The sequence below is a fragment of the Phalacrocorax carbo genome, chromosome 16 (assembly GCF_963921805.1).
Source record: "Phalacrocorax carbo chromosome 16, bPhaCar2.1, whole genome shotgun sequence".
NCBI classification, from domain to species: Eukaryota; Metazoa; Chordata; class Aves; order Suliformes; family Phalacrocoracidae; genus Phalacrocorax; species Phalacrocorax carbo.
Genome location: NC_087528.1, coordinates 1,280,306 through 1,308,044, shown reverse-complemented (window position 1 = coordinate 1,308,044; position 27,739 = coordinate 1,280,306). Strand labels below are relative to the sequence as shown.

The window sequence follows — 27,739 nt, the reverse complement described above, 5'->3', positions numbered from 1 at the left end:
CCTGCAGTGAAGAACATACTCTTGGGACTCTGACTGACACTGGTCCGTGTTAGCTAAGAGGAGCAGAGATGATGCCATAGTTCCTCACCGGTGATCCAGCTGGTCCGCAACGGCGTGGTAGCGATCGTTGAGGAGCTGCACCTCCCGCTTCTGCCGGGGCAGGTCAGGGCAGTACTCCTGGAAGTTGTTCTGCACAGCGCTGCAGCTGTGCTCAGCATCCTTGAGCCCCCGGTTCAGCTTCAGCACACAGTCCTCTTGGGCCACCAGGTCACGCTTCATCTTCTGCAGGGGTAAAAAGGACACCTCCAGGTTTGCATCAGTCGATGCACCAACATAAAGCCTTCAAGAAACAAGTCCTTAGAAAGGCTTCACCACTGGTGCCTTAGAGTGCTCAGATAAGCAAAGTCCAGCTCTCCCCGCCATTGCCACCTGAGCTCGGAGATCTCCCTTCCCTAACAAACAGCCTGATGCTCTCCTACCTGCAGATCATTGGCCCGATCCTGCAGGGCATTGGGGGACGCAGGGATGATGCTATCCTGAGCCAGCTTGGCTTCAAACATGCTGACGATCTTGTCCGTGTTCTCAATCTGAGTCTCCAGGTTTAGGGCAGCCTTAGCCCTGGGGAAGGGAAAAATGACAGGACAAGGTGAGCTACAGAAGACCCCATTGTTTTCCTTTTCTCTCTGATTTTGCATGTCTACGGTTATTTAACATCAGAGCTTCTACAGCATGGCAGAGAACAAACATGTGCTGACAACCCCGTCATGCTGCCCAGAAGTCAGAGGTGTTGCATTCCACTGCACACAGCACGGCTGGGACACACACCCACTGCCGTGGACTTTCCACAGCGGGGGGGACCCGACCACAGATTATACACAAGAACTCCCTCAGAGGTGCCTTTGATGGTGGATGGAAGGCTTCCAACCTGCCCTGGGCTAGACGGACCTCAACCAATGCCCCCATAGACCAAACACATTTTCTCTCACGCTTTTATGTTGACACCTCTGTGCAAGGACTTCCTTCCCTCATCCCCACCGGGCCTCGCCATCGTCACTCACTTCTCGTTGTACAGGCTGGAGAGCATATTGACATCATTGTATTTGCTCCTGAGGGCATTCAGCGTGACAGGGAGCTGGGAAGCCGAGGTGCTGGTGGGTTTCTTGGAAAGGTAGGTCTCGCACTCCTTCTGCAAGGCATCCTTTGCTGCCCCCAGGTTCTCAAGTTTCTTTGTTGTTTCCTGGCACAGCAGATGGGAGCAGAATCACCCAAGACAGTCATAACAGTGCTGTTGCAACAACGTGCCTCCCTCAGGGGCGGCCTTTGCTGTGGGGCTAAGGGTGCGGTAGCCCTCTCATAAGGTGTTGGCCCTTGGGGGACAGCCCCATCCAGGCTGCAGCTGTCTGGCAAAGACAGGGTGTGGGAAACACGGAGGAAAACGGAGGAAAACGGAGGAAAACGGAGAGATGAAAATAGACAGGTAAGCTTCTTCCAAGTCCATCCTTCTGCTGGGGCCAGATGAATACCCACAGATGAAGATGTAACAAGCTGAACTACTACAGACCCAGACCTTATCCCAGAAGAAAGGAGGGGGGCTCCCGGGCACTGCCCCTTTTCCTGTCCCACTCACATCTACCAGTCTGTACTCCCCGTCAGGTGAGCCAAAGCTGGTCCTTGGATTAATTCCCTCTATCCTGTTATCTTTTATGCTACGGACTTGAGAGCGAAGGGTGACAGCGTCCCCACGACAAGGCTGAGGACTCCCCAAGCCTGGCACCTGGTCCACAGCTCTGAAATGAACAGACCATCTCGCTACAGAGCTGAGCCAAGGGAAGAGCCTGCATTTCTCTAAGGTTTGGCTTAACCAGTCCCATTTTGAGGGCAAAGCCAGCCTGAAACCCTCAAAACTGCGGCACGAGTTTCTGCTTTGAAGCACTGGCTGTCATCTCCTATGTCAGTTCTGTTTGGGCCAATCTTCCTGGGTCAGTCTGGGTTTGGGCCAAGGATGCAGCGCTACCAATTCATCCTGCTCCGACCTGCCTGCTGCAGCACCCACCTGCTGGTGTTTGATCCTCCTGGCAAGGTCGTCTGTGGGGTCACTGCAGTTCACTGGAGACCTCACTCGGTTCAAGACCTCCTTCTCTACCTGGACCAGGTCCTTGCCAACACAATCCAGGCTACCGAGAAGCTGGTCAGCTTGGGGATCATCCTGGACTACAGGGGGGCTCCTGGTCAGAGCTGCAGTGGGACACAGCTTAGGTTAAGCCCCTTTTCTCATCTGCCATCCCAGTCTTGGTGCGCAGCCCTTTCCCCGAGCTCTCCCATATGTGTTCCCTAAAGCTCCAGCTCCCGCTCACGCCAGCCCTGCTGCAAAGCTCTGCCCTTTGTGTTTGGCCAGCTCTGAAGCACACAGGCTTCTCCTAGCGCGGGGGTTTGATGCAACCGTAAACAATTCAGTTAACATTTCTAATCCGCAGAGCATCATGCATGTGCGTGTGCCTGCTCATGGCAAAGGCTTAGGAAAATGGTTTTAGCTCTGTCCTGGCTAGCCAGAGCTCAAGTCCAAAGGAGGGACAGAGCCAGCCATGTGCTGCCATGCAGACACAGCCCTGCTCCGCTCCACTGGGAGCTTTTTGAACTACAGCTGTGGGAGTAACACAGCTAGCCAGGGGTCAGGATTTAGCCATGGCTGCCTGCTTGTTCCACAGTCCCCAGCTAGGGAAGAGAACTGCAAGGAACTCAGGTCCTAAAGAAGGTTTATTTAAGGCTTCTGGATAAGCACATCCCCCTGCAACCCTAAATGCCCTGCAACTGTTGATGGAGCTGCAGGTCAAGCTCAGCGGTTTAAGAAAAGCAGAGAGTTTAAGCGAATTGCCTGAGATCACATGGTGAGCCCTTGGCAGCACCAGGAGCCAGGTTATCCCATCGGCTGCCCTTTTCCATAGAGCAGAAGGCATCCTCACGCCCACCCGCAGGTACCGCTGCCTGCCCGCGTGGATGCTCTGCTTCCAGGCAGGTCTGGGAGCCCTGCGAGGGAGGTGCCTGCGCTTGCTTTGGAGAGGGCTTGACTAACCAGCCGACGTACCCTGCTGGCTGGGTTGGACCTGCTCCTTGTGGCTGCGTCGCAGGTTGCTCTGAACCGCCGCTCGCTTCTGCTTCACCACGTTCAGTTCCCCTTCCAGCCTGCGAGCAGAGAGCAGCAGCATCAGCCAGCAGGTCCAGAAACTGCTGTGCGGAGCAAGCCTCGACAGAGCCCGGCCCGGGAGCAGCTTCGTGCCTCTGCCAGGGCAGGCGGTCCCAGAGGCAGGGGCAGGCTGGGAGCCTGCAGCCTGTTGTAACTCAGAGATGTCCCTTAGGAAAGGGGACAGCCGCAAAAGCAGCCAGTTGGTTCGAGCAGCTGGTTTCTCCCAAGGGAGCCGGTGTTTCCCAACTCTCGCCTGATGCTAACAAAGCTGGAAATTTATTTCATATCACTGCAGCACTTCACAGGAAGCAAGTACAAGTAGCTGCTTCTGTGGCTGCAGCCCTGGAAACGCCAACTCGCATTTGTACGGATGGTTCCCTTCTAATGAAACTAGAGCTGGGATCAGCAGAGCTGGAAGGACCGAAAAAAAAAATATCTCTGGGTGGGAGAAGACTGATGGGGCCAGGAGGAGGAGCCTTTGAAGGACGAGGCTAGTTCGCATCCCTGCTATGGGCTGCTCCAGCTAAACACTGTGCTCTAAAACCAGCAAGTCCCAGCTTGCCTGGCTGTTGTCAGACAAGGGCTGTCCCTCTGCAGGGCCAGGACATAGCTCCGTGTGGAACGGGCTGGGAAATAAAACAAGGACAAATCTTTTGCATGTAGGAAGGGAAGAAAACACTGGGAGATGAAACAAGCTGCCAGACGTGGCCTGAGAAGGGGAGGAGTTTTCCAGGCAACACCTGCAGAGCTGTTAACCAGGAGGATGTTGCAAACTTTTTCTTTTCTGTTTTAAAACACATGTGAAACCCATAAATCCAAAGGATTCGGTAATGCGGGTCGTGCGAAGAGGGGTATGCACTCAGAAAGAGCAGCACAGCGAAGCAATCCCACCCGCGTGCCTGGGGCTCCCATCACAGACCCGCCCGGGTAACTCTGAGTCCGGGCTGTGAGCCTTTCCACCGCACTGGAGCGGCACTGGTTTATCCAAGTACCCGGGAACATGATTAAAAAGGTAATGCCAAAGCTCCCTGCGCCTCCGCCCCATCCCTGTGGGAACCACAGAAGCTGGCTGAGCAAACAGCAGTAGACTACAGGGTAGTTCAAGGAACATTTCCCAGTCTCCAGCTGGGGCTGGCTGAGAGGAGATACCACAGATAACTCTGTCCCGTTTGGCAAGTCCCAAGCTCCAGACTGATTCTGCAATGAATTTAGTTAAACCTATGCGAGTCACATGTTTGGGTGAAGAAATCAAGCCAGGCTGCCAGAAAACTCTTTGACAGCAAGGTCTGTGCAGCGCACAGAGCTGTTGAGGAACGGCAGGAACCTGGACGAGGTACTTGGGTGCAGGGAACAATCCCTCTCCAGGAGGGATTTCGTACTACACAGTCAAGAGGTCTGTTCCCAGCTGCTGTTTCTCTGCAGTTGAGGCAGTCATGCTGGCTGTGACCTAAGAGCAAGTCTGAACACCTCTCTGGGTCAAGCTCTCCACTGCAGACTTACCTATTGACCTTGTCTATGGACTCAGGGTCTGGTGGAGGGATGGAGAAGCAAGCAGAAGGTGCCTCCTGGACCACACCAGTGCTGCTCTGCACCACCCACATCTCTGGGTTGCTGTTGTCCTTCAGAATGTACTTGTCACCTCTTGTCAGCTGCACCTAGGACAAAGACACAAAATCCAGTGAAAGGCTTGGCTTTCCAGCACTAGGCCAGTCCTGACACCAGGGAGCCAAGGTCTGGAGCAACCAGCGAAGAATCCAGTTGCCTGCCTCTTCTGAGGGTGCTGCTAGTCAAGCCCTCACCTCCCCAGCATCCCAGTCACAGAGGGTGTCCAAGGTGAGGGGCTGGGAGGGACGCGTCCTGCGCAGCTTCAGTGGGCTGATCTCTTTGCTCCTTCTCTTCAGGTCAGCGATGCTCCTCTCTGCCTGCTTCACCGCCTTCTCCTCATTCTAGACAGAACAGGGGAGACAGTGGTTGTGACCAGGCTTGGATGAGAAGGAAGTGGGGGGGTCACACTACAGTGGGAACGCTGGGGCCAGTTGTCCATCCTTGTCTGGTCACTGCTGGGATAGAGTCAGAAGTGCCTCCACGCTTGACCCCTCCACATCCCTTCTTCCCCTTTTCATTATCAACACCCTCCGCTGTTTCCTTCGCTCACAGCAGATCTGCCCTTGAAGGCACAGCCTGAGTTAACCTTAGGTGATCCCACACTGTCATATTAAATCCCCTGGAGTAGTTTTTCTTGTCAGAAACGGATCAGAGACCTGCCAAGAGGTGGCCACATTCCAATGTCAGAAGGTACCAAGATCCTGGCACTTCCTGGGAGCGAAACGTGTTGCACGCATGGGAAGATACCACGTTGAACGTGTCCCCTCCCTCTCTCCCGGGCAAATGTTCCCTTCCTATCTGCATCTTACCCCTGAGGTCAGATTTCTTTATTCCCTCCCTCGCCCTTGGCTCACGAGAGTGCTGAGGAGATGGGAGGACCTTTCGCTGCTGCTTGGATGCCAGCAGCTCACGCTCTCCACAGACCCTCTAGTCCAAGTGTCTCGTGTTTAGGACAATGCACAGCTCCTCCCTGCGCTCCTCCTTTACTCTGATGGTGACCTGAGGCCTGGCTGTGTGTCACTGATGGGGACAAGTGCCTTCCCAGGGGTCATTGCCCCACAGCATGAGCACCATGGACCTTCTGGGGCTACAAGGACTCAGCATCCAGAGCACAGTATTGCCACGGGCTTCCCCCTCCCTATCCCAGAGCTGGGAAGAGCTGTCCTGGTAGGGTTATTTGCCCACCTCTTCCCCTTCCCCACTTATTTACTGGGGAGGTTGTAACGTTCAGTCTGCCCGTTACGTCTGGCCAGTACCACCAGCCCTGAAGACCTCACCTCCAGCTGAAGCAGAAGATCTGACACCACCCCAGAGCTGTCTTTGTTGAACTTGCTGTATTTAGTGTCCAGGTCAGAGCTCATCTTCTTCAGGGAGCAGCTCACAGCCTCAGCATCATCCTGGAACTGGAGGCATGGGTAGGAAAACAGCCAGGGATGGGAGGACATTGCTATCTCCAAGTCCAGTGGGGTCTCTCAATTCCCAGGATCTCTCCCACACCCTGTCTGGGGCTCACAAGACCCTCCAAGACCACCCTCAGAGCGCGTGCTTGGACAGGGACTCTCCATCGCCTGAGCCACAGGCTAATAATCGCAATCAACAGACAAGTCCCAGCTAACGACAGCGAGCAACCCCTCCCCTGCCCCTCTTCCCCAAGCCGACCCACTAACACAACAGGGCTGGTGAGCTGGGAGCCAGCCCTTCACTGCAGTGCTGAAGGGCTGTTTTGAGGGGTGTTTCCCCAAAATACCCCGACCAGGTGCAAGCAAAGGATCTCCCATCCTCATCCTTTTGCTGTCTCTCTTCCCAGCCTGCCCACTCCAGCCTGACCCTGCAGCCCCATGGCCCGTGCTCTGCCCACTGCTGTTCACCTTCTTATACTTCTCCACGCTTTTCAGTTGACTCTCCTGGCAAATGCAGAGATTCAGGAAATTCTGCCACTCATTCTTCAAGGCTTCCTGGTGAGCCTGTGGTGCGACAGAGCAGGACTCAGCGGGCTCCAGCGAGTCCTACCTCCCCCACCAGTGGTCTCCTTTCTCCAGAAGTCCCAGAGATCACAGGAAGGGTACAGACCGCTGTTGAGCGGAGGCAAAGCTAGGCCTAGGCATTGCCTGGCGCTGAGCCCGAGCAAGCATACTGCTCTGCAAGCACCTAGCTCCTACAGAGCAGCCCCCATTTCTCAAGGGGTCTCAGCTCCAGTGGTGTGGATGGCTGTGAGCCCGTCTCACCTTGCCACTGCATCTGCACGCTTGGAAATACAACCTTGGAGGCTGGGAGCTGGTTTCACCTGGGAGAGGTCGTGCTGGGGCATAGCTGGAGTTTCACAGCAGCATGAACGCGGCCACATTGACCACACGTCTGAGCACCAGACCAGGAGCTGGTCCCAGCACACAGACGTTAACCACTATCTCCTGGAGATGTCAGACGGGGTGAAGACCCTGCACTGCCCCCATCCTCCCCATAGGGCTGGAGCAGGCAGAAACATGCTGCAGTACAGTTGGTGCAGTGTGGGAGGAAAGAGTAACGCAGCAGCTCTGCAGAAGAGGTGAAGAGGCCTCTTCCAACCTGTCTCCTGGCTCTTGATCCACAAATTATGGAAAGCATTCTCATTCTCTTATAGGCTTTGGAAGGAAACCCCTTTTCCCTACCTGGATAGGCTTGACAGCTGGGTGCTTTAGCTCAATCATCCTATCCCCATCGTCCTGAAGATGGTTCACAATCTCCTCCTGGTTGAGCAGCTCATTGGACTTGAAGTACTGAAGGGGAAGAGAAACTTCATGAGAGGGGGAGCACGCAGGGAGCACAGAGCGGCCTCCCGGGGCACCAGACCCCATGTAGCAGAGAAAAGGCTCCCAAAGCACAGACATCCTTGTTTGGTTTTTTGTTTTTTTTTTTTAAAAAGAAGGGGCTAGGCAAAGCTAAAACAAATTAGATGTGCTTGGGCCTCAGAAAGCATCAGGGCCTTCACTCAAAGAGCATTTTCCTAAGCAATTATCCTTCTCCTCTTCCTGGTCCTAGCACATAGCAGTCATTGGGCGTTGTACTTCGGCTGTTGAAGCTGACATGACGCTGACCCTTCCCTCCCCTCTGACCACTGAGCCTCGCCAACAGCTCTGTAACGCGTGACCCCACATGCCAGCTCAGGGGACATACACAGAGGCTCATCCTTAACTCCCGTGTGGACCCCAGAGCGTATCTTCCACCTCTGTTTCTGTGCTCAGTGCTATTGGGCTGCCCTGGGAGAGCACCAGGCTCCGGGCTGGCGGTGGATGTCTGGGAGGCTGGAATCCACCCTGCAAATCTCCCGCCGCAACGGCAGGACAAGCTACCACCCGCAAGAGCTCACCTCGTACTCCCGATGCACGCTTTGGACATCCATCATTTGGTCACTCCAGTCCTGCTTCAGGATCTTGGTCTGCTGGTCCGTCAGGTAGCCCAGCTCCTTGGTGCAGTCCTGGAGGTGGTGGTACAGGCTGCCCAGGCTCTGCCCTCGCCAGATGGAGGCTTTCTGCCCACGCACAAGGAGAGAGACAGCGTTGGTGCTCAGGCTGAGGAGCCCCTTTCCCCTCCTCCTTCCCAAGACCCCGCTTGCATTGCACATCCACCAGGAGATTCCCAGAGACCTTGGTGAGACATCTGCCACGGCTTGCTCTTATCTGATGGGGCTGCCGTTCCCTTTCCCTCCTTCACAGACAGGATATGTTTGTCTAACCAGAATCTCAGGTGTGGTCTGGTGCCTCGGGCAGTCTGAGAGCTGGCCCAGCTCTGCTATATTTCTCACAAATGCCATTCTTCAGCATAACCCTTATGGCCCCAGCTGGCTAAAGCCAGAATCTTCTTCCTGGCCACCTCCTTTGCTCCAGCTGCTCATTTCCCCTCTGGAGCCCTTGTTCGGGATCAGTGCAAGCCTCAACTTTTGCAATCTTGATTTGGAACGGCCCGTGGGCTGGGACAGGGTTTCCTGCCGCCACATCCGTAACTCTGCGCTCACGGACACATATGCACCGCCAGATCAGTGATTCATGAAGAGGAGAGACACAGATCTCACCCGCAGCATTCCCCTGAGGGTAGGAAGCATGGTCTCAATTTACACCCATTCCAAGGTGGGGAGGAAATGGTGAAAGAAAAGGAGGGACGCAACTTCACTGCGCAAGACCAGAGGTAGCTCCCGCCCTGAGCTGGGCATTCCCTGTCCATTGGGGAAGGTGTTACTCTGGACAGGTGTTTTCTGTCCAGAAAACCACTGAGAAGCTTACCAGCAAGTCCTTGTACTGGCTCTTTAAATCTGCCACATCCTGGGTTACAACACGGCCAAGACCAAGGGGGGAAGGAAAAAAAAAAGAGAGAGAGAAAAAAGCTGTTACCAAAACATCACCAGTGGTAGATGGTGATGAGCTGATTTATGGAAGATGCTTTAGAAACCATTCAGAAACCACCTCCCTGGCCCCTACATGGCTTGATCTGTCCGAGCCCAGGTCTCCCCTGTGCAGAACAAGGGTGGATATTCACCGTGAGGAGCAGCAGATGGGACACGCAGCTGGAGAGCGAGCAGAGCCCGCAGGGTCCCGAGCAAAGCCAACAGCAACAAGGAGGGGATGGAGGGTGCCTTACCCCGGAGCAGAGGTTCTTGATCTGGAGACCGTAAGCTTCAATCTCCTTCTGGAGGATGTTGTGCTCAGCTATTTGCTTTTCCAGCTCTGACATGCCGGGGCCGTACTGTCCTGCGTTGACTTGTTTCTGTGCAAAAGGAGTTAGGCAGAGACTAAAGCAAGAGAATTTAGTTCAGGGAGAAACCCCGGCGAGTGCTGGCAGGGTGTTAAAAGCTCTGGTATCTGATACCAGTCGTGGAGGAAGAGAAGGGATCTTCCTGTCTACCATGACTGCTGTTGGTTGCCATTTCCCCAGCCATACAGAGGGGCAAAGGTAACCAGGCCGTATAACCCTGCTGCGCAAACCTGAGCTGAACCAGCCACCCTTCCCGTGGTGACAGGCACTGAATGCACACAGGTACCGCCCAGCTTTCAAGGGAATCCAAACTGACTCCAACCTGGGCACTCCACATACCCAAGACCTTGCAGTGTGAGACCCTAGGATGTAGGGCTGTAAGGTCCTTGAAGACATCACCTTCTCCATCCTGTCATCCCACAGCAGGGCATCTCTACCTGATCCCCCTCTAGTAGCTCTTAATCTGAAGGGGTCATTTAAGAGGGTCTTCCGGAGGGTTTTGAGAGGCGGGAGGAGGGTCCTTCTCCCACCCAGGGTTACTTCCACCACCCCCAACACCCCTGCACGATGCTGAGCACACGATGGCTGGCAGAGCCCTACAGACAATAGCGGGCACTATCTGGCCTCGCAGGAGTTGAGAGATACATCTAAAACCAGCTGCTGTTACCATCTTTTGGTCCAGGATCCTGGCCCAGTCTACCCTGGGCACCACCTCAGGGATGTTCAGCTGTTCGTAGAGGGCCCGGTACTCTGCACACAGCTGCGTCACGCGGTCGTGGAGCTGCTGGATGCTGCCAAGGAGAAAAGGCACATGTCCCTCTGTCAGTTTGGAAGGGGGAGAACCAAGGTGGGCTCTGCAGAGCCCAGATTCCACTCATAAGGCTTTGTGACACTGGCCCCCTCCGGCAGCGGAGGCACTTGTCCTGGCGCTCTCCATCACCAGGGACGTCTCGGGAATCACAACCCAAGAGGCAGCTGCAGGGATATCAGGACTGTCCCTTCCCAGCTAGGAAACGACTCTTCCCTCCTGATTTCCACCGAGAAGGGCTGGAGAGTGAAGGGGAGCAAAGCCCCAGAGGCCAACCGAAGCTGTCCTCCCATTCGAATACCCACCTCAGACTGTGCTTGCCTGAACGAAAGGCATCCGTTTTAGGTAAGGCAGAGGAAAAGGGGATTTTCCTGGGAGTAGGGCCAATGTTTAGCTCTGCATTTTTCTGATACTTGTTACAAGAGCTCCCAGGTAAGACTGGGGACTCTTGGGTGACCACTCTGGCAGCCACCCTGCACACCACTGTCTTTACAATCAGGGCAGAAGCCCTGATTTTAAGGCTAAAGTCTATGGGAAGAAGGGTGAAACTCCACCTCCCACAGCAACGACTGGAGCTCAGCCTAGATCCCAGGAGGGTTCCCAATTGCTCAGTGCCTCCGTCACATCAGTGTCCCCCTCTGTACTCACTCTTTCTCTATCTCAGTAGCCTGAGGGTGTTTCAGCCGCTTGGCACGGTCCACGTCCAGAAAGAGATCCTTCAGCAGGGTCTCTGCTTCCTTTAGATTCCTGGCGTTCTCTTGCTGGAACTCAAAAGCCTTGTTCTTCTGGTGATTGCTGGCATCCTGGAGACCAGGCAAGACAAAGGAAAAAAGCTTGGTTGGACCACACAGACCTCACAACATTCTTCTTGGCCGACGCAGAAGGCCTGGGTGCTCAACACACTGACCACCGAGGAACCCTGGTGTGCAAGGGTGCAGCTGGGGAGCCTACGCCCAGCCAAACTCCCTGCTTCAGCACCTCTCCCACCCAGGGGACCAGTGTGGGTCAGGCTGGCTGCCTGCCTGCCTCTGGGGCTGCTGGGAGGCCCAGGGCTGTGCTGCCGTAGGTGAGACAGCCTTGGCTGTGGGAAGCACGAGGCACTGAGCAGAAAGCACCAAGGGCAGAATTTGGGAAGCCCTGGTATGCAGCCCCAGGGGCTGGGAGGATCTGCGGGGTGCTCTGTTCCTCCCCAGCCTCGAGCCAGCCCCCAGACTTGCACCAGCAAGCTGATGCACAGAGCAGACACCTGACATGTTATCCCAGACACTGCATTTCCAGGCAAAGCCTTCCACCTTCCCGCCACCCTCTGCCACAACTCACCTGCTTGAGTCTGGACTGTGTCTCCAGGATGTCCTTCTCCACCTGGTCGGCATTTGTCTGCATGCGGGAGATGAGAACAGCCAGCTCATTTGTTGAGGACCTGAGAGCAAAGCAGAGGAGTGGGTGAAAGCAATTCTCCCCCTCTTCATCACTGCCCCGGAGCTGACACAGGCGTGGTTCTTCAGGCCTTGCCCCCACGTCCTCCGGGTCTCTAAGGAAAGGTTCTAAGCTGTGGCTTAGAATACATGCAATACATTCAAGCTGTGGCTTGAATACATGCAAAGGTCAATGCCTCCTTTGCTGCCTTCAGCCAAATGAGGTAAGAGGTGGTGTGTTCAGAGCGAGCGGACAGAGGCTTTTTGCACAGCACACAGATCCCCTGCACAACTCCCTGCCACAGGACACTGCAGATGCTCAAAAGCTCATGTGGGTTCAAAAAGCAGTGGAGAAAAAAAGGAAGGAAAAGAAAAAAGAAATCCCTGTAGGGCTCCCAAATGCACTGACATCATCACATTTGGGTTGGGAAGACCTGAAGCCACAGATGGCTGGAGGCCAGGAGAGCACCCTGCAGAGGCAGCACAACGTGCTTGCCCAGTTTGGAGGGGCCTCCCTGGTGGTAGAGGTGGGTGAGACGGCCCTTCGGCCGGACCCAGCGTTGCCATCCCACGGCCTCGTTTCATGCAAAGTGCTCTGCAGTTCAGCCCACTGAGATGCTGAATTGCCCAGAGCCACCCCAGGAGTGGCCTGCAGTGGGCACGGCCTTGCTACGAAGACTGGAAGCCCCTCTGGGCACTGTGGGGGCTGTTGCAGTTGTGCTGCTTTCCAGGCTTGGGGACAAATTTCCCAAGGCCATAGCACAGCTACGGCCCTCCTCACCCCAGTGACGATTCACTGGAGGTCCCCATCGGACCATTCCCTATCATGTCTCACCTTGGTGCCATCGCACGACCGATGGGTATCATCGTGGCCCTTATTCCATCACCACTATTGTGCATGAGCGCCCAGAGCCCTGCCAAAACAGCTGGATCCAGAGCCCGCAGCAAGGCACGGGGTGGTTCCTGCAGCTGCAGCCCCAAAGCTCCCCGTGGACAAGGAAGCACAAGCCTTGGTGCCACCTTTGTCTTCATGTCCTGTGGCTTCTAATAGCATCTGCCCCTGGGGACGGTGCCGGCCCTCCCCTCCAGGCAGGGAGGGTGCAGCACTGCCAGGATGCGGGCGAGCAGAAGCAGGAGGGTGTGAACCGATAGCATCATGCAGGGACTCGAGCCCTCGGATGACTGCCGACGGGACAAAGCTCAGCAGAGGCTCAGCTCGGTTCCGTGCCGACCCTGGGGTCTGAGACCAGAAGGGAAGGGTTTGAGCAGCGACAACGGGACATTGCATGGGGGTCAGCTGAAGGGGGAACACGGCTTCAGGGCTGGTTGCTACAACCCGCCCTGTGCCTTTGGTGGAAGAAGGAGGTAGGAGAGAGGCGATGTCCTGCAGCAGAGCCACCCACATCTGCCCTCCAGCCACGTGGTTTCCTTCCTAGCCCCTGAATCCAGCAAAGGAGCCTGGGAAGCGGTTCCCTTAGTGGCTCTGTCATTGCTCTGGCTCCTCGTCATGGCTCCAGCTATTGCACAGTTCATACCAAAGGCTAGAGCGAATGCTGGGATGTTCATTTATTACAGCCCCAAGTGACTGTGAAGTGCCAGTGTTACAGTCACCCCAAGCCAAGCACTCAGATGCCACAGACAGAGCTCGTATTTTAAGTCAGCTCAGCCCACGCTGACCGCGGCCAAGCTCAGGCAACTCTGGAGGAAGCGCAGCCCCAGCGCTCCTGCTCACAGCATCCTCCTGTCCCCTTTCTCTGACTCCTCCCTCGGTTTTGATTTCCCAAGAGGGCGGCGCGGGACGCGACACGGCAGCCACCACCTCCCTCGGGAGCTCTGGGTTGGCAGCGTCTCCTGGGCATGCCTCAGCTTCCCTGCCTGCAAAATGCATGGCAGCAAAGTAAACGGGGGACTGCTGTGCTCTGGCAGCGCCCGCTCCTACAGGGTCTCATTCCAGGGATCACAGAGGCAAAGAGCCCAAGCAGGGCATTCACCATCATCATCAAAGCATCACTGTCTGCTACAACCTGCCTTTTATATCCCATTAAAAATCCCTCCTACCCCATCTGTGCCCCAGGGATGCCTTTCCTGGGGTAAACTGCAGCGCTCAGGGCGACGAAGGGTGGTCCCAAGTCCCAGCACAACAGGATGGACGGGAGCAACGCAGAGCCGGGACTCGGCCCCCCTGAGCCTGAGCCTGCAGCAGGCTGGAAGCTCTAGGAGGTCCCCCCTCCCCAGGAGGTTACACAATCTCCCACTCATCCCCGACACGCCTGGAATGAGGTGGTGTCCCATGAGCAAATACTTGAGCACCACCCAAATTTCCTGCCCAGGCTCTCTGCGCAGGGAGGAGAGAGTGAGTCACGGGCTGGCCGCCGTCCCAGGGGATGGACGCCTCTCCCCGTCCGCCCCGAGAGGTCTGGCTGAATTCAGCCCCTGCCTGGGAAGAGCCTGAACGGGGTGTCCGGTTTGAGCCCTGTTGTGATGTGATTAGATACCTCTGGGCCTCTCCGAGAGGGGAGAAGTGAGGATCCGTCCTTCCCAGTGAGGGTAGATCCCCAGTAAAACCCTGCTTATTCAGGGTGGCACCCCCTTTCTGGCTGAAGGAAGCACTGGGACACCCCATCTCACAAGGCTACACACAAATCAGCTTTTTTTTAGGCCAAGCCACAACAAATGATGGACTGAAAAGGCCTCAGGAACCTCCTGGTCACGGGGACCCAGCCTTGCCCAGCCCAGCCCGCACTGCCTTTGCACTGCGCCGGGCGCCTGAGGTTAGAAATGAGGGTGCTGTGGCAAACAAGCTGATCTGCAGGGAAGAAGCGATGCTTCCTGGACAACATCATCTCAGGAGCAGGGGAGGTGTCCCCTACGTGTGCTGGAGTGGGGAGCAAGGAGGTCTCCATGTCGGCCAAGGGAGGAAGCCTGGCAGAGGGGGAGGCTGAGACCCTGTAGCCAGCAGCCAGGCTGGACGCGGCTCTCCAGCCCTGCAAACGGTCGAGCCACTTCAGACTCTGCTAAAGATTAGTCTGGATGCTTGAGGAGCACTGAAGCCAGGTAGGGAAAGTCCTGGTAGGAGAGGGGAGCAGAGTAAGGCCTGATGTACGAGCAGAGAAGCCATCTCTCCTCAGCTGAGCCTCCCACACTCACCATGCTCCTTGATCAAGGTGGGAGTGATGCTGAGGAACCTGCACGGTCCATCATGCTTAGAGAAGCACCCAAACCACCACAGACCTTCCTATCCCAACCACAGACCGTGCCGAGAGGAGCGTGAGCTTCTCCTGTCCGTGCCAACAGCCATCCACACAGCCCGCAGCGGCACGGATGCATCACCATCCTTCCTCGGGGCCGTCCCTCCTGCCCCTGGGCAGAAGCCCTCACTCAACGAGAGCTGGCCACAGCTGGACCTCACTTTTCCGGGTAAACACGCTGACACGTGGGCTGCAGAGAGGCAGCCTGGCGTTGGGTGGGATATGAGGAGCCGTGAGCCCGCCGGTGCTCACGCGGGGCATCCCTCAGCATCCCAGGGCTCGGGTCCAACTCCGCAGCCCCGGTCCAGCCGAGATGGCTGGGGGCAAGGCTCGGCAGGGCTTCTCCTGCTCCTCCTCCTCAAGAGCCAGGGCAGGCCTCCTCCCTAGGGCTATCTCATGCCTGGAAGAGGCAGAGTACTATTATTATCATTATTAATTGGTTCATTTCTCATCCTACTTTCTGCCTCCTAGACAGTCCAACTGCACGCAAGGGACAGCGTCTGTTCGCAGGGGCAGGACTGTCCCCCACTCCTGGTCACTCCTGCCAGAGCAGTTTGGGCAGGACCAGAGCAGCCACCCACTTCAGTCCCTGATTCCCTCCACCCCTCCCTTCCAGGGGATTTTGCTTTATGGCCGCAAGACCGACCCCAGAGCTGGGTCTGTCCCTGCCGACACGCAGCAGCCCTCACACGCCCTGATGTGCCAGCCCGAGCTGCTCACAGCAGACCACCAACAGTCGCCCACCAGCACTGCGTTAGTCCCCTGAGCCCGCGCCTGTCCCCCCAGGGACCACCCTGCTCTAGACTGATCGGGGAGAAGCCGAGGGAGGCGGTGGCAGAAGCAGCGATCCCAGGATTAAACCAGGAGATGACTTGCCATCCACCTCCAAAACCACCCACTGCCTTTGTTAAGATCGCACCCAGTCCAGCCAGATCTGATGCCATTTCACCTTCTCGGGAGTCTCCGCTTTCAGCCCCACGGTGTGCCTCTTCCTGGATCAGGGCACAGCGGGGATGCTCCTTGGGGACAAACCTGTGCTTGCTACTGCCTCCCTGGGATGCATCCACCAAGTGGAGACAGCAAAGGGCCCTGCGAGCCGGGATGCTCAACCCCATGGTCCCAAGGACCAAGATGAGGTACCTCTAGGGGTCCGTGCCAGCAGCGGCACCCACTAATCGTGAACCCCCGGAGGCACAAAACCTCAACTGCTGCCGAGGTTCTGGCCTTGGGGCCACCAAGAGCAGCTGCGGGTCACCAGCATTTTCTTGGGGCCATCTGCAGAGTGTGTGTTGGCGGCCAATCCTGAGACAACTCATTCGCCTTCATTTTCTCAGCTAATATAGGCGCTGACCAAGCCCCGGGTCACGGCCGAGTGAATTAGCCTTTGTCTGATGATTGGTGCCTCCTAGAACAAGCACAACTAGCTCGTTAATTGCTGCGCTCCTGGCTCCAGCCTCCATCCTGCACAAGGAAGAGGTGTGAGGTCTCGCCGGGATGCGGCTCCGGTTATCCCGAGAGGCTCACGCGGGGGGAGAACCTGGCCCAAACCCTCCTGCAGCGGCACGGGGGCTGCAGCGAGCTGTCCCAGGAAGCCTCGTGAGAAAAGCCCAGGGTCGGAAGCCAGCTGGGGAGGTGGATAGATTGCATTAGCAAGACTAGGAACGGAGGCTGACACAGCTCTGGGGCTTCAGGGGAGGTGTCTCGCTGCAGTCAGGCCCCAACAAAGGCCTGGTGGTCAGAGAAGCCCCAAATCTGTCTTCATGATGAGTTTGTGAGTGCTCAGCTCCACTGTGGCAGAAGCTTCCTGCAGCAGGGCAGGGGGCCAGCTCCCGACATCCACGCGGGGAAGCCTCAGCCTCTGTGGGAGCCCCCTTCTCCCCAGGTCCCACTGCCCTGCCCAGCAGCACCGGGCCACCACCCTCCTCAGCAGCCGTTTGCTATCATGGGGTTTGGCCCCCATAAACGGCGCAGCTGGGTGCCAGCACCGTGTGTGCCCACCCAGACGCCTGCACACATGCCGTCCCAGGCTGCTGCTGGTGGTGGCCGCCAGTGGTGGGGCCAGCTCCCCCTTCTCCCTGCAGGTCCCTTCCCTTTCAAACCAAACCCCTTTGCAATTCCCTCAGCCTCTAACCCTGGCTGGGGACAGGGATTCCCGCAGAATCAGCCGACTAAACACTGCAAAACGCAAAATCGCTGAGGGAAGGTGGAAAATAACGCTGCGTTGGCAACTGCAGCTGAAGGGAGGGACGAGCGCGCTCTCTGCAGGAGCACCCCCTCCCAGAGAAGCATCCTGATCCCATCACACATCTTGCTCCCCACAGCCTAGGGAATCTCTTCAGAGGAGGACATGGCTATTAGATCCTTTTGGTGCTGCCTCAGACAGGCCCAAAAGAGGCAAGCTCAGTTGTTTGACCCGCAGACACCCAGCCTGTCACCAGGATGGATTAGAGCAGTCACCAGCAAACCCACTAGTCGCCCACCGTCACCACCTGAGCAGCACCAAACTGAGCATCCCTCTCCGGGAACGCCAGGTCCCAGGGTAGCATCACACCAACCTCACGCAGCCAGCGAGTCTGGGGATCTCAGACCCCGGCTGGTATCTGCATCACCATCAAGCAGATCTTGCTCCACCCGAGCAAAGAGGCCGCGTTCATTATCCCTCCTCCCACCTGCCCAAAAGGGGCTTTGCACCTCCCTGCTCAGTGTACCCAGCTCTCAGTACATCTTCAGGCACTGCACGTCCCGGGGGCTGCACAGATACGTCTGGGCTGGAGCGCAAAGCCCACCAAAGACAAGGACAACAGCTGGGGCAGCACGTTTTGGCATCAGCTCCCAGCGAGCCCCAGCTTTCTCTCTGCTCCAGAAAGAGGGATGGTCCTTAGGGTGACACCGAGAGCTCTTCCCTCATCTTCCCCCAGGGTCCACAGGACAGCTTAGAGAGAGAGGAGTTGCACTTACTTGCTAGGCTTGACAGGAGAACTTCTGCTCGGGGAGCCTTTGCCCACCCCCTTGAACATGTTGGTGAGGTCCCAGCTGGTCTCCTGGAGTCTGAAGAGTCGTCGTGGGCGCCGGCTCTCCGCTCTGGTCTGTCAGGATGGAACGACAAGACTCAGCGGGGGAAAGTCGGCGGCGCACTAAAGAGCAGTTTCTGGGAGGCTCCTCCCCAAACGCAGGTGAGCAGCAGCAGAGATGGAGGCACATATGAAAAAATTACTCGAAAAACCAGTTTGGGGTGGAAAGAGCTGAGCCCCAGAGGGAGAACGGGAGACCTCGCCCTGGCTTGGAGGGCGTTTTGGCACACACAGCCACAGCTGTGCAGCAGATTCCCGGCAGAGGGGCAGAGAGCACGGCCTTTGCAGGGAGGAAAAGTCTGAAACCGTGACTTCGAGGGAGTGCACTGTGACTACTGAAACAAATTTTAAAGCATCTTCTTGCATTAGCCATTTTAAATGCTAGAGAAGTAGCAGAAGCTCTACTGACGAAGCCAACCAAAGGTTTTGCAGGGCGGCAGCAGCAGTTTAAGACCCACCAATTCACAGAACATGATGTTATTTTGCAGTTCAGTAAATTTTTGGCCCAGGCTCAGCACAAAGTGGCCCCGGCTCCCAGCAAAACACTGAGGGCTCGTGGCAGAACGAAGGTCAACAGCTCCAGCGCAGCATCACAGGAGCCTCAGGCAGTGGCTCTGGGACAAACTCGGGTACCAAAGCCCCAGCGACCTGGGTTTGAGGCTCTGCCTAGACCCCAGTCTATACACCACCTTAGAGCAGGCTTTGCCCCTGGGCAGCTCTTTCCCCTGTGGAGCAAAGGTTCAGAGTCCCAACTGGTTCCCAGTATGGCCCAACGACACCCTGGCATCTCCGTGGCTCCTGGGGACGCTTGTCCAGGCTGTGCTGCCCAGTGGGGCTGCCCGGTCCCACAGCTCTCCTAAGCCACAGCAAGGGCTGGCTGCTGTCTACACCCTGTTGGTTTCAGACAAAGCAAAGTCCAAAGCTCCCCAGGACCCCTGTGTTTCAGGCTGGTCTGGCACAGATCCCCTAGCGACATGGGGCCCTTATCCAGTGCAGGAGACCGGGGTGGGGAGGGCAGAGATGGAGGAGGAAGGGGACAGGAGCGGATGAGGACCACAGCCCCCATGTAAGCAGCAGCCACCCTTGATGCTGACATAGGTTTGTGGCTGTTCTTCCCCATTTCTTGTGGCCCAGGGCCAACCCAGGGCCAGAGGCAAAGGCCTGGGGTCCGTCGCCATTTCCTGGGTGGCTTCTTTGTCCTCCTTAAATTGGCACAAAACAAATCATACTTGTCTCAGCAGAGAGGGAAAGGCACGCGTGGGACAAGGGTCCTTTGCAAGGGACTTGCTTTCTGCTATGGTTTTGCACTTTTACAAGCTGCAAAGCCCTACCTTTTCCTGGTGAGATTATAGCTTGGGCCCTGCTCCTCACACCAGGATCTTAGAAGCATAAAGACAGGAGGTTGCCCCAGCTCAAAGCACTGGGAGGCAGCTGGTGTGGACCGTAGGAGGGGGGTGACCTCTCCCCTTCCAAGGCAGCTGGAGTTAACAGAGACCTGCTTCAGGGCCTGTCTTTGCTGTGCAGAAATCTACAGACAGGATGGAAAGCAGCTGCCGAGAGATCACTCCTTTGCCATTAACGCCCAGTTGGCCAATAACAGCAACGATGCTCTTTGACTGGAGCTGCTGGAGGGCCCCAGGGAGGAGGAACCAGCGCAGCACATCACCTGCAGCCCACAGGACCAGACCCTGCTGCCTTTGCATTCAAAGGCTAAAGCAAGCTGAAGCCTTGCCAGGGACAAGAGCTGAGAGCACTTAAGGCCACGTAGACCTCAGTTTGTTCCCACGCGAAACAGGAGCGCGCAGGGGGTCGTGGCTGCACGGGACAGCCCCTTCTCTGCAGGGCTGTTTGCAGAAGCCGGGGGGAACAACCCCCTGTGAATTCAAAGGAAACTAAATTGAACAAGATGGACTGCCTGCAATCCCCTGGAAGACAGCGTGCCTGCGCGCGGAGGAAGTTCTGAGAATTAACACAAAAAGCAAACCAGGCACGTACCAACACACAAACGCCCGGACAACCTGCTTCCCGAGGCATCCATCACCCCCAGCCTGGAGCTCAGGGCTGGAGCTCCTCACCTGCAAAGCTTTAAACCAGCACCTTCCTCTCCTGTTTAACGAGACAAGGTGTGATCCTTCCCCCAGCCAAGTCCCCACCTGGCAAGGATCCCTTGGAAAGACGGAGCATTTTAAAAGCTAATACTCTTTGATCTCACCCCTGTGCACACACAGACACACGCTCTGGCAGCCAGCGGCAACCTCCGTGCCATATGCAGGCGGGACAGATAAACACAGGGCTAATCTCGGGGCTGATGTGAGAAGCAGCAGCGTGCTTGGCAGAGGAGCTGCTCTCTGCTCGCAGGGAGAGACACAAGCTAGAGAGCCGGGCCAGATCCTGCCTGGTTTTGAGCCCTGGTGCAGAAGCGATGCCGAGCATCCAGCCTGTCTCACCACGGCGAGGGAACCTGCCTCTTCCTCGCTCAGGCAGATGTGGTGGGAGGAGAAGAGGCAAAGCTCGTCCTGCAGAGAGCCCATGGGAGGGGGAGCTCTTTGCTGCCCGCTCCCTTGCGAGGGGAGCGGGGCTCGCCCAGCCCTCAGGCGAGCTGCAAGGGGCTTGTCTCCATCCCAGGCTCAGGAAACAAGAGTGGCACCAGGGACGGCTCCAGGTGACGGGTCCCGCCAGCCCAGTGCCCCTGCCACCACATCCAGCCCAGAACAAGCTCCCGACGCAGCCCAGCGCCTGCTGCGAGGGGAGGGATGCTCTGCCTGCCCTGGACTCCCCCACGCTGCAATGACCCCCGCGACCTGCGCAGGTGAAGGGGACGTCGCTGCCAGGATCCTCGGGGGAACACTTGCGACAGGCACCGCTTGCTTCAGCCCAGTTCACTTCCAGATCCGCAGCGGGTCTTGTTCAGACCAGCCCCAGCTGTGCCAGGGCAGAGTGTGGTGGTTAACTCAAGCCCTGCAAGAAGCAACAGGCAAGAGGACCAGCTCAACCCGTTCGCCGCCACAGCCACCCACACAGCTGTGCCTGGCATTTGGACCTGAGCCCAAAATGCTGGGCAGGACTGCCCCACGGCGTCCTTGCTCCTCTGCAGCTGGAAGCCTAAGCACAGGTCTCCAAGACCACCGTCCAAAACAGCATTACCAAGGGCCTCCCGGCCACCCCCCCATCCCAGGAAGGAGCCCCCCCACCCCACCGGGCTCGCTCTGCACTGCAAGAGCTGCCTTGCCCAGGTGAGCGCCCGCAGGGAGGCGGGTCGGGGGTGGGCAGGCTTCCTCTCATTCCCGGTGAGCCAGCCTTGAAACGCTGATCTACAGGCAGCGCCGGGAGGAGGTTGTGTCTTGCCCAGGCAGGTCCCCAGCTGGGCTACAGCTCACGTTGGGGGCCCAGAGGTATCTCCCAGGGGTACAGACCTGGGGCTGGCTGCTCCGGCAGAGCTCCAGGCACAGCGGGAGATGGCATGGGAAGTCACATCGTAATCATTTCATTTGCTTCCCAGAACAGGATCTGGGGCTTCACGCCAGTAGCCTGGAGCTGTGCCAGGATGCGGATACCTGGTTTTGCAGAGCAGTCACATCACCAGGTGCTTCTTGCTGCTCGCACAGATGAGTAGGTCGCCTGCAGGGACAGATAGCAGGTACAGCTGCATAGAGGACCTCAGCGAGCAGGTAACATTTCAGGGAAGGAAGATTTCAGGAACAATCCTGGACTAATCTTTCACAAGAAATTGGCAGAGGAGGCATTTAGAGGATGGCGTTCCTTTGTTATCAGACAAACCTCTCTATTAAGTTTTTACAGAGGAGATGATGGCTTTATGTGACCCATAAATTATTTACTACTACCTGTTAAGACTATTTGCCCTTCTAGATGACAACACGCTTGCCTCTGCTCTGCACCGCTGCTCACCACCCTCTGCACACCAGTCCTCCGGGTGAGTTTTCTTCCCTCTTCGCCTCCTTGCTTTTGAACTTCTTCATTCTTGGAATCATCCTCCTGGGAAGCGATGTGCTGAAATCAAAGCGATGAGCGGAGCCCTCACACTGCACAAGCCCCCCCCCATGACACACCACCAGGAGCTGCTCCTGGCCAAGCACCGGGGGATAACTCCACTGTTAAGGAGGTAAATGGCCCTCGAGAAGCGGCGGGTGCCTACAGGGGAGCAGCGAAAGGACCTTTACAACAAACCCTACAGCTGGGAGGTGGGAGGAGGAAAGCAGGACCCATCAGTGAGCACAGATGCAGGAGCGTGGTGGGGGTTTAGTCTTCAGTGTACCTGGAAACAGCCTTAATTCGTTCATAAACCACCACCTATGGAAAAGCGTCTCCTCACCCCTGCAAAGCACCCGCTAATGATCACCCCTCTTTCCACCAAGTAAAACCAAGGGCCCATCTCGTCCACCGCCCTGTCCAGCAGCACTCACCACCACGTCCCCAAGGACGAAGGTAGGGAGAGTTTCACGGCCGCGCGGTCGGACCGGCAGCACCCGGCGCCTGGAGAAAGGCTCCCTGCTCTCACCTCGCACCTTCGCTCCCATGAAAAAGCAGAGGTAAGTCACAGCCGCTCCCGCGCCCAATTTTTATTTCTAACAGCTGGGGAGGTGCACGAGGAGGCCGGAGCCCTCTGTATCAGCGACAGACACTTTGCTACGCGGAGACGCTGCTTGTTTGGCAACGGGTCCAGCCGCTACAGCCAGCGCAGCCCACGGCTTGTTGCAAAGGACGCGCGGTCTGTGCAGCTGGAGACGGAGGCTGCAAGACTTGGGCTGTTCTCCGCGAGCAGAAAACCCTCCCGAGAGTCTCCAAAGCCATGGAGAACATCAGAGCATGAAGAGCAGCCATGGCAGTCAGGAGCCCCAGGCCCCTGGTGCTCACCACGCTGGGAGGCGTTGGACCCCTTCCCGCTGTGCACAGGTCAGCCTCCTTTTCCCATGCAGACGCCAAGGACAGCACCTTGTTATACAATTTTTTTCCCCAGCCCTTTTTCCTCTTTGTGGAGCCGCTTTCACACAAGCCAAAGTGAAACTTCAGAGCCAGAATTGCCTATTTTAAAAAATTGCTGCCCCACTGGGAAAATAGGACACCTGGTTTTCTCTACGTCTAAAATCACTCAGTTCTCAAACCTCGTTTTGCTTTGGTTCATCTTGACCAATTGATAAGCGGAAGGGAAGTGCAAAGGCCCTGCACTTCTCCCTGCAGGTCTGATTAAGACCCACTAAAAAGCTCTCGGGACTGGGCTGGGCTCAGCACCCTGCCAGAGCCTTTCCCCAGACGACCCGAGGAGGCCGAATCCAGCGCGGCCCCCCCGGCACAGATGGGGAGTCCCGGTCCTGCTCCTCTGTATCTCTCTAAATACAGAGGACACTTGCATCGTGCCAACTCATTAACAGCTCAGTCCCAAGGCTTTTATGGACTACTCATCCCTAGACCCTTCAGACATCAAAAGGACCTGCCCGCTTCCCACCCCATTGCCTCTCCATGCTCATTACAGCATCCCGCAGCTGCGTCCGAGTTTAAGCCCTGGAGCTAATGAGCAGGACATCATGGCGATTCCCTACAGCAGCCAATGCCTTACCCTCATTTTCCTCTCCCCAGAGGATTAGCAAGGCTGCAATAGCACTAAATAAATTCACTAATGGCAGATTCTCAAGACACTTTGTCTGGAAAACTTGTTTATAGCTTACCGGATGCAGCCTGCAAATTTGGCTTTATTATCCAGTGACGCTGCTGAAGGGAGCTGCTCCCCCACACCGTGACTGGACCCGAACACGAGGTGTCCCAGATCATTAGCCAGGCCACGAGAGGTAATTAAACACCTGCCTGGCAAGGCAAGCCCCAGACACAGAGCACAGCTGGAGAAGCACCCCATGCAGTCAGGGTGCGAGATCAGAGCTTGGGGGGGGCAGGTGTCTTTCGTGTCTCCCAAAAAGCTGCTTTGCTCAAACAGCAGCGCCCTGGAGAAGGGACAGTCCCCTACAAACGCTGGGCTGAAGCACAAGGCAATCGGCCCGTGTCGGGCTGATGGAAAGCGGGATGCGAGGCCAGGCTTGCCCACCTCTGCGCCCCCACGCTTGGGGGCAACGCAAGGGCCCTGGAACGTGCAAAAGTACCTGCAGGGTGTCGTGTTGGTGGCCAGGTGAAACACGTGTACCTGGAAGAGCTCTAAGGCGTACCTGCCTGGGAGGAAAAGTGCTGGCCCCGACACAAAGAGCGGACTGAAGGAGACGGTGTTCCAAAGAGAGGGCTCCAGGCTGGGGCACCCCGCTTGGCAAGGCCCGAAGGGCACACACCAGCTAGGGAGGGTCGTGCTTCCAGACTCCCCCCGAACCAAAGCAAGCCCATCGGAGCGCTCTGCCTGCAGCACAGGGCTAGCGGGGAGAGGAGGTAAATCCCCCCCGGGCAACCAATGCAGGGAGCGGAGCGGTGACACCCCCTGCAAACCACCTCCCAGGCTGGGGGGGGGCAGCGCTGGAGCCCACCCCATCTTCGGGGGCAGAGGGTGCAGCACCCCGGAGCACCACCGAGCCGGGGTGGCTCACACCCCCCAGCCCGAGCCTGGCAGCTCAGAAGCCCCGAGTGCTTTTCACGTCGGATGTGACTCTCCTGCAACGCTCCGCTTTTGAGCTGCTTTCGCCTGATTCAGTGGCGAGCGCTTCTGCGTCCCAGGCAGGGACCAGGGTGGGACGGACCTGTGTGTCACAACTAATTCTGCACGGCCAGACTTCGCCTTCTGCAACTTAATTTGATGCTCTGAGAAAATTAGATGTTCTCCCACTTCTGTGGAAGCACTGAGGGTAATTCAGAGGCTTTGATGCTGCTCTTCAGCCATTCGGGCACCACAGCCGCAGCATCGCTCCCCGGACTGACCACGGGCTGGGACGGGAGTCACTAATCCTCATGCACAGCATGTGAGCCTTGGGCAAACTGCCGTGTCTGTGCGCGGACACCACCCCCTCGGCTCACCAGGGGAAGGGCAAGACTACTTCCAGAGCGAGAATTTTAACTTTAATAACCCCAGCACCGCGGGTGCCCAGCAGGAGAGGAGTTTGCCAAAGATCGTAATACGGCAGCGCCTCGAAATGCCAAGAACACACCGATACCTGGGCCCAAATTTTATTTCAGTGGCACTGCAGCACATGAAAGCTGCACCCAAGGCCACGTGCACACAACAGAAACGCAAACTACACCCTTTGAACGTGGTTTTAAGCCTCCCCCTCTGAGACATTACTGCTTTTAGGGCAGAGGTGGGAAGGTTTTCCCCCCAGGTTACTCGCAGCAGCCCAGAGAAGGGCTGGGGACACGGGTGGGGGGAGGGACACCGCCGCCTCCCTCCCATGCCAACCTTCGCACACGGGCACTTGCACTTGGGCTTAGCTCTAGCCCAAACACTGTAATCTGGAGCTCAGCGCAGAGCAGGGCGCTAATCTTTCGCTCCCTGGTGCAAAAAGCAAATCCCCAATGCAAACAAAAACAAAGAGCGAGGATACGCCAGGTATTTGGGCTGGAGGCTCCGGAGCAAGGAACCCCCGGCTCTGTCCCCATCCGAATCCCACCGTGATCCACTTCCACAGAGGTGGGATTTTTGCAGCAACAGCAGCAGTTACCCGACCGGCAGTTCAGGCGACTTCGCAGCAGGATAGGAAAGGGCCGAGCCTCTCCTCCTCAGACACAAAGCAGCACACTCGGGCCGTGGGACCTCACCCAAAGGGAGAGGGTCAGGGAGCGGCGGCCTTTCACAAACCTCCTCGCCCTCGGCGCGGTTTGGGTGAGCCTGACAAGCAGCAGCCCAGCACGCACCTTTGCTGCGGGTGTGTCCCTCCGAACCGCCGCGCCGTCAGCTCCCGGAGCACAGTCGCTCCACGCCAAACCCTCCGAGTGCCACGGCAGGTCCCGGGACAACGCGGGGCTCGAGCAGCGACCCGCTTTCTGGGCTGGGCTGGGAGCTGCAGCCCGCAGCGCTGCCCGGCGCTTCCTCGCTTCAGAGCAGGGGAGGGAGGAGAAGGCAAAGCCGAGCGCCGCTGCTCCTGCCCGAGCCCCAGGAAAGCTCAGAGCACGCAGGCTGCTGCCAGCCCACCCCTGCCGAGCAGCTCAGGACTGTTGTCTGCTTTCTGTTCTGTTCTATCCTTCCTCTTGGAGCTTCCTGGGACGCACTGGGGGCACCCACCACGCATTCCTCCCACCCGGATCAGGAGGGGCTCGCCTTCAGCAGCCAGACCTACCTCCAGCTGTTCTTGTGCTTGACAGCAGCAATCCCGTCCTGAGGAAAAAGAAGAGCAGCCATATGCAACCAAGATCACATCAAATCACTCCTTTAAGCGAGCGCTACATCCCGAGCTGAAAAGCACGGGGTAATTACGCTTGTAGCTCTTAACGGGGCAGCTGACAAGAGACATCTCTCAGCAGATGCACCTTCTCCCAGGAACTAGTTCTACTCGCTGCCGCCGTGGTCGGACAAGGACTCCCCACACCTAAATCCCAGGGGCTGCAGCCCTTCGCTGCCAGGAGCGCGCGGTACGGGCTGCCAGCTGACCTGCCACCAGCTCGCCGAGGCGACGCAGCCACCAGATCTCGCCGGCAGCGCTCCGCGGGATGCCGTCTACCCAAAGCAGCTCGGATGAGAGCGCAGCGATCTTCTCTAGTAACACAACACCTTCAATTTAAAATACCCCCAATTCCTTGTTTCAAAGGAGGCAGAGGCTCACTCAAGCGCTCCCAGCCGGCCTATTACCATCCCACGTGTCACCCCTCACTTCTCTTTAAGCTGCCCACTTGTCTCACCCCGATCGTCCTCGTGCGTCCCGTGAGCCCCTCAAGACCTACCCGCTGCCACCAGACCCCTCGGAGCGCACGACCGAAGGCGCACGTCGCCCGACGCCGGCGCATCGCTGACGGCGGGGCCGAGGGCCGCGATGTCGCTCTCATTCCTGATTGAATTGACGCAGTGGTACCAGGCACGGCCAGCTCGGCCTGTAATTAAAAGCCCAGCGCTCAGCCCAAAGATGCTCCACAGGAAAAGTTGATTGAAAGCAATAATCTTGACCAGTCTGCTGGAGCTTCCTGGCTGAGGGCAGTCACGTGGCCTACTTGCCAATTAATTCACGGAAAGAGAGCAAACACACTAAAGCGAAGGCCGCAGCCCAGTGAAAGAACGGGGCCGTACGGAAGCGGGTCTCCAAGCACGGCGAGGCAGCGCTCTGCGCCCTGCTCCGGCCGCCGGGGCACGGCCCGCACCTGCCCTCCCAGGGGAATCGGTTTGCTCTGCAGGCGGACCAGGCGCTCCACCCGCCTGCGCGGCTGCCCAAGCCTCGCCTTCGCCGCTCCAGGCTCCACTGCAGGGTAAAAGCCTCAGTAAACCTGGTGAGCCTGGCCTTCAGCACACAGGTCACTCGAATAACTACTTCCTCCCGCCTTTTTTTACATTTTTTTCTTAGTGCCTTCCACATCGAGTCGCAGCACTGCTTACAAACCCCACTCCGCTCACTCTCCATGAACAATACCTCAAAACAAATAGGCCGAGTTACCTCCGAGTGGTGCGTGTCGTTATCTGGGCCTTCAGGCAGATCCTCCTCCGAGGAAGCGGCCGCTCTCCAGGGGTTAAGGAGCCCCAGGTGATGGCGTGACCTTGACCCTCTGAATGCTTCGGAGGCAAAGAGTGCTCGGTGTTCTCAGCGCTCAACATAAAATTCCACGCC

General features: G+C 57.3%; 1 protein-coding gene across 5 annotated transcripts in view; it reads right to left on the bottom strand.

Moving 5' to 3' along the window:
* EVPL (envoplakin) overlaps positions 1-27,709 on the bottom strand; it is a 34,475-nt gene extending 6,766 nt beyond the window's left edge. The window contains exons 1-21 of one of the 5 annotated variants that reach the window (XM_064467354.1): positions 27,569-27,709; positions 26,868-27,014; positions 21,893-26,304; positions 21,464-21,668; positions 17,938-18,065; positions 11,637-11,736; positions 10,965-11,119; positions 10,176-10,299; positions 9,395-9,520; positions 9,040-9,078; positions 8,130-8,291; positions 7,432-7,539; positions 6,655-6,750; positions 6,064-6,189; positions 4,981-5,127; positions 4,682-4,836; positions 3,083-3,180; positions 2,054-2,235; positions 1,059-1,237; positions 480-618; positions 89-282 (exon numbers count right to left, since the gene is read on the bottom strand). In XM_064467354.1, coding sequence (XP_064323424.1) covers positions 89-282; positions 480-618; positions 1,059-1,237; positions 2,054-2,235; positions 3,083-3,180; positions 4,682-4,836; positions 4,981-5,127; positions 6,064-6,189; positions 6,655-6,750; positions 7,432-7,539; positions 8,130-8,291; positions 9,040-9,078; positions 9,395-9,520; positions 10,176-10,299; positions 10,965-11,119; positions 11,637-11,736; positions 17,938-17,996 — 2,189 coding nt within the window. In that variant the 5' untranslated portion in view covers positions 17,997-18,065; positions 21,464-21,668; positions 21,893-26,304; positions 26,868-27,014; positions 27,569-27,709. Of the gene's footprint in view, positions 1-88; positions 283-479; positions 619-1,058; positions 1,238-2,053; positions 2,236-3,082; positions 3,181-4,681; positions 4,837-4,980; positions 5,128-6,063; positions 6,190-6,654; positions 6,751-7,431; positions 7,540-8,129; positions 8,292-9,039; positions 9,079-9,394; positions 9,521-10,175; positions 10,300-10,964; positions 11,120-11,636; positions 11,737-17,937; positions 18,066-20,045; positions 21,198-21,463; positions 27,015-27,568 lie in introns of those variants that run through there. The other 4 variants (XM_064467356.1, XM_064467355.1, XM_064467353.1 and 1 more) reach the window with 4 other exon arrangements.
* Positions 27,710-27,739: the final 30 nt, after the last annotated feature.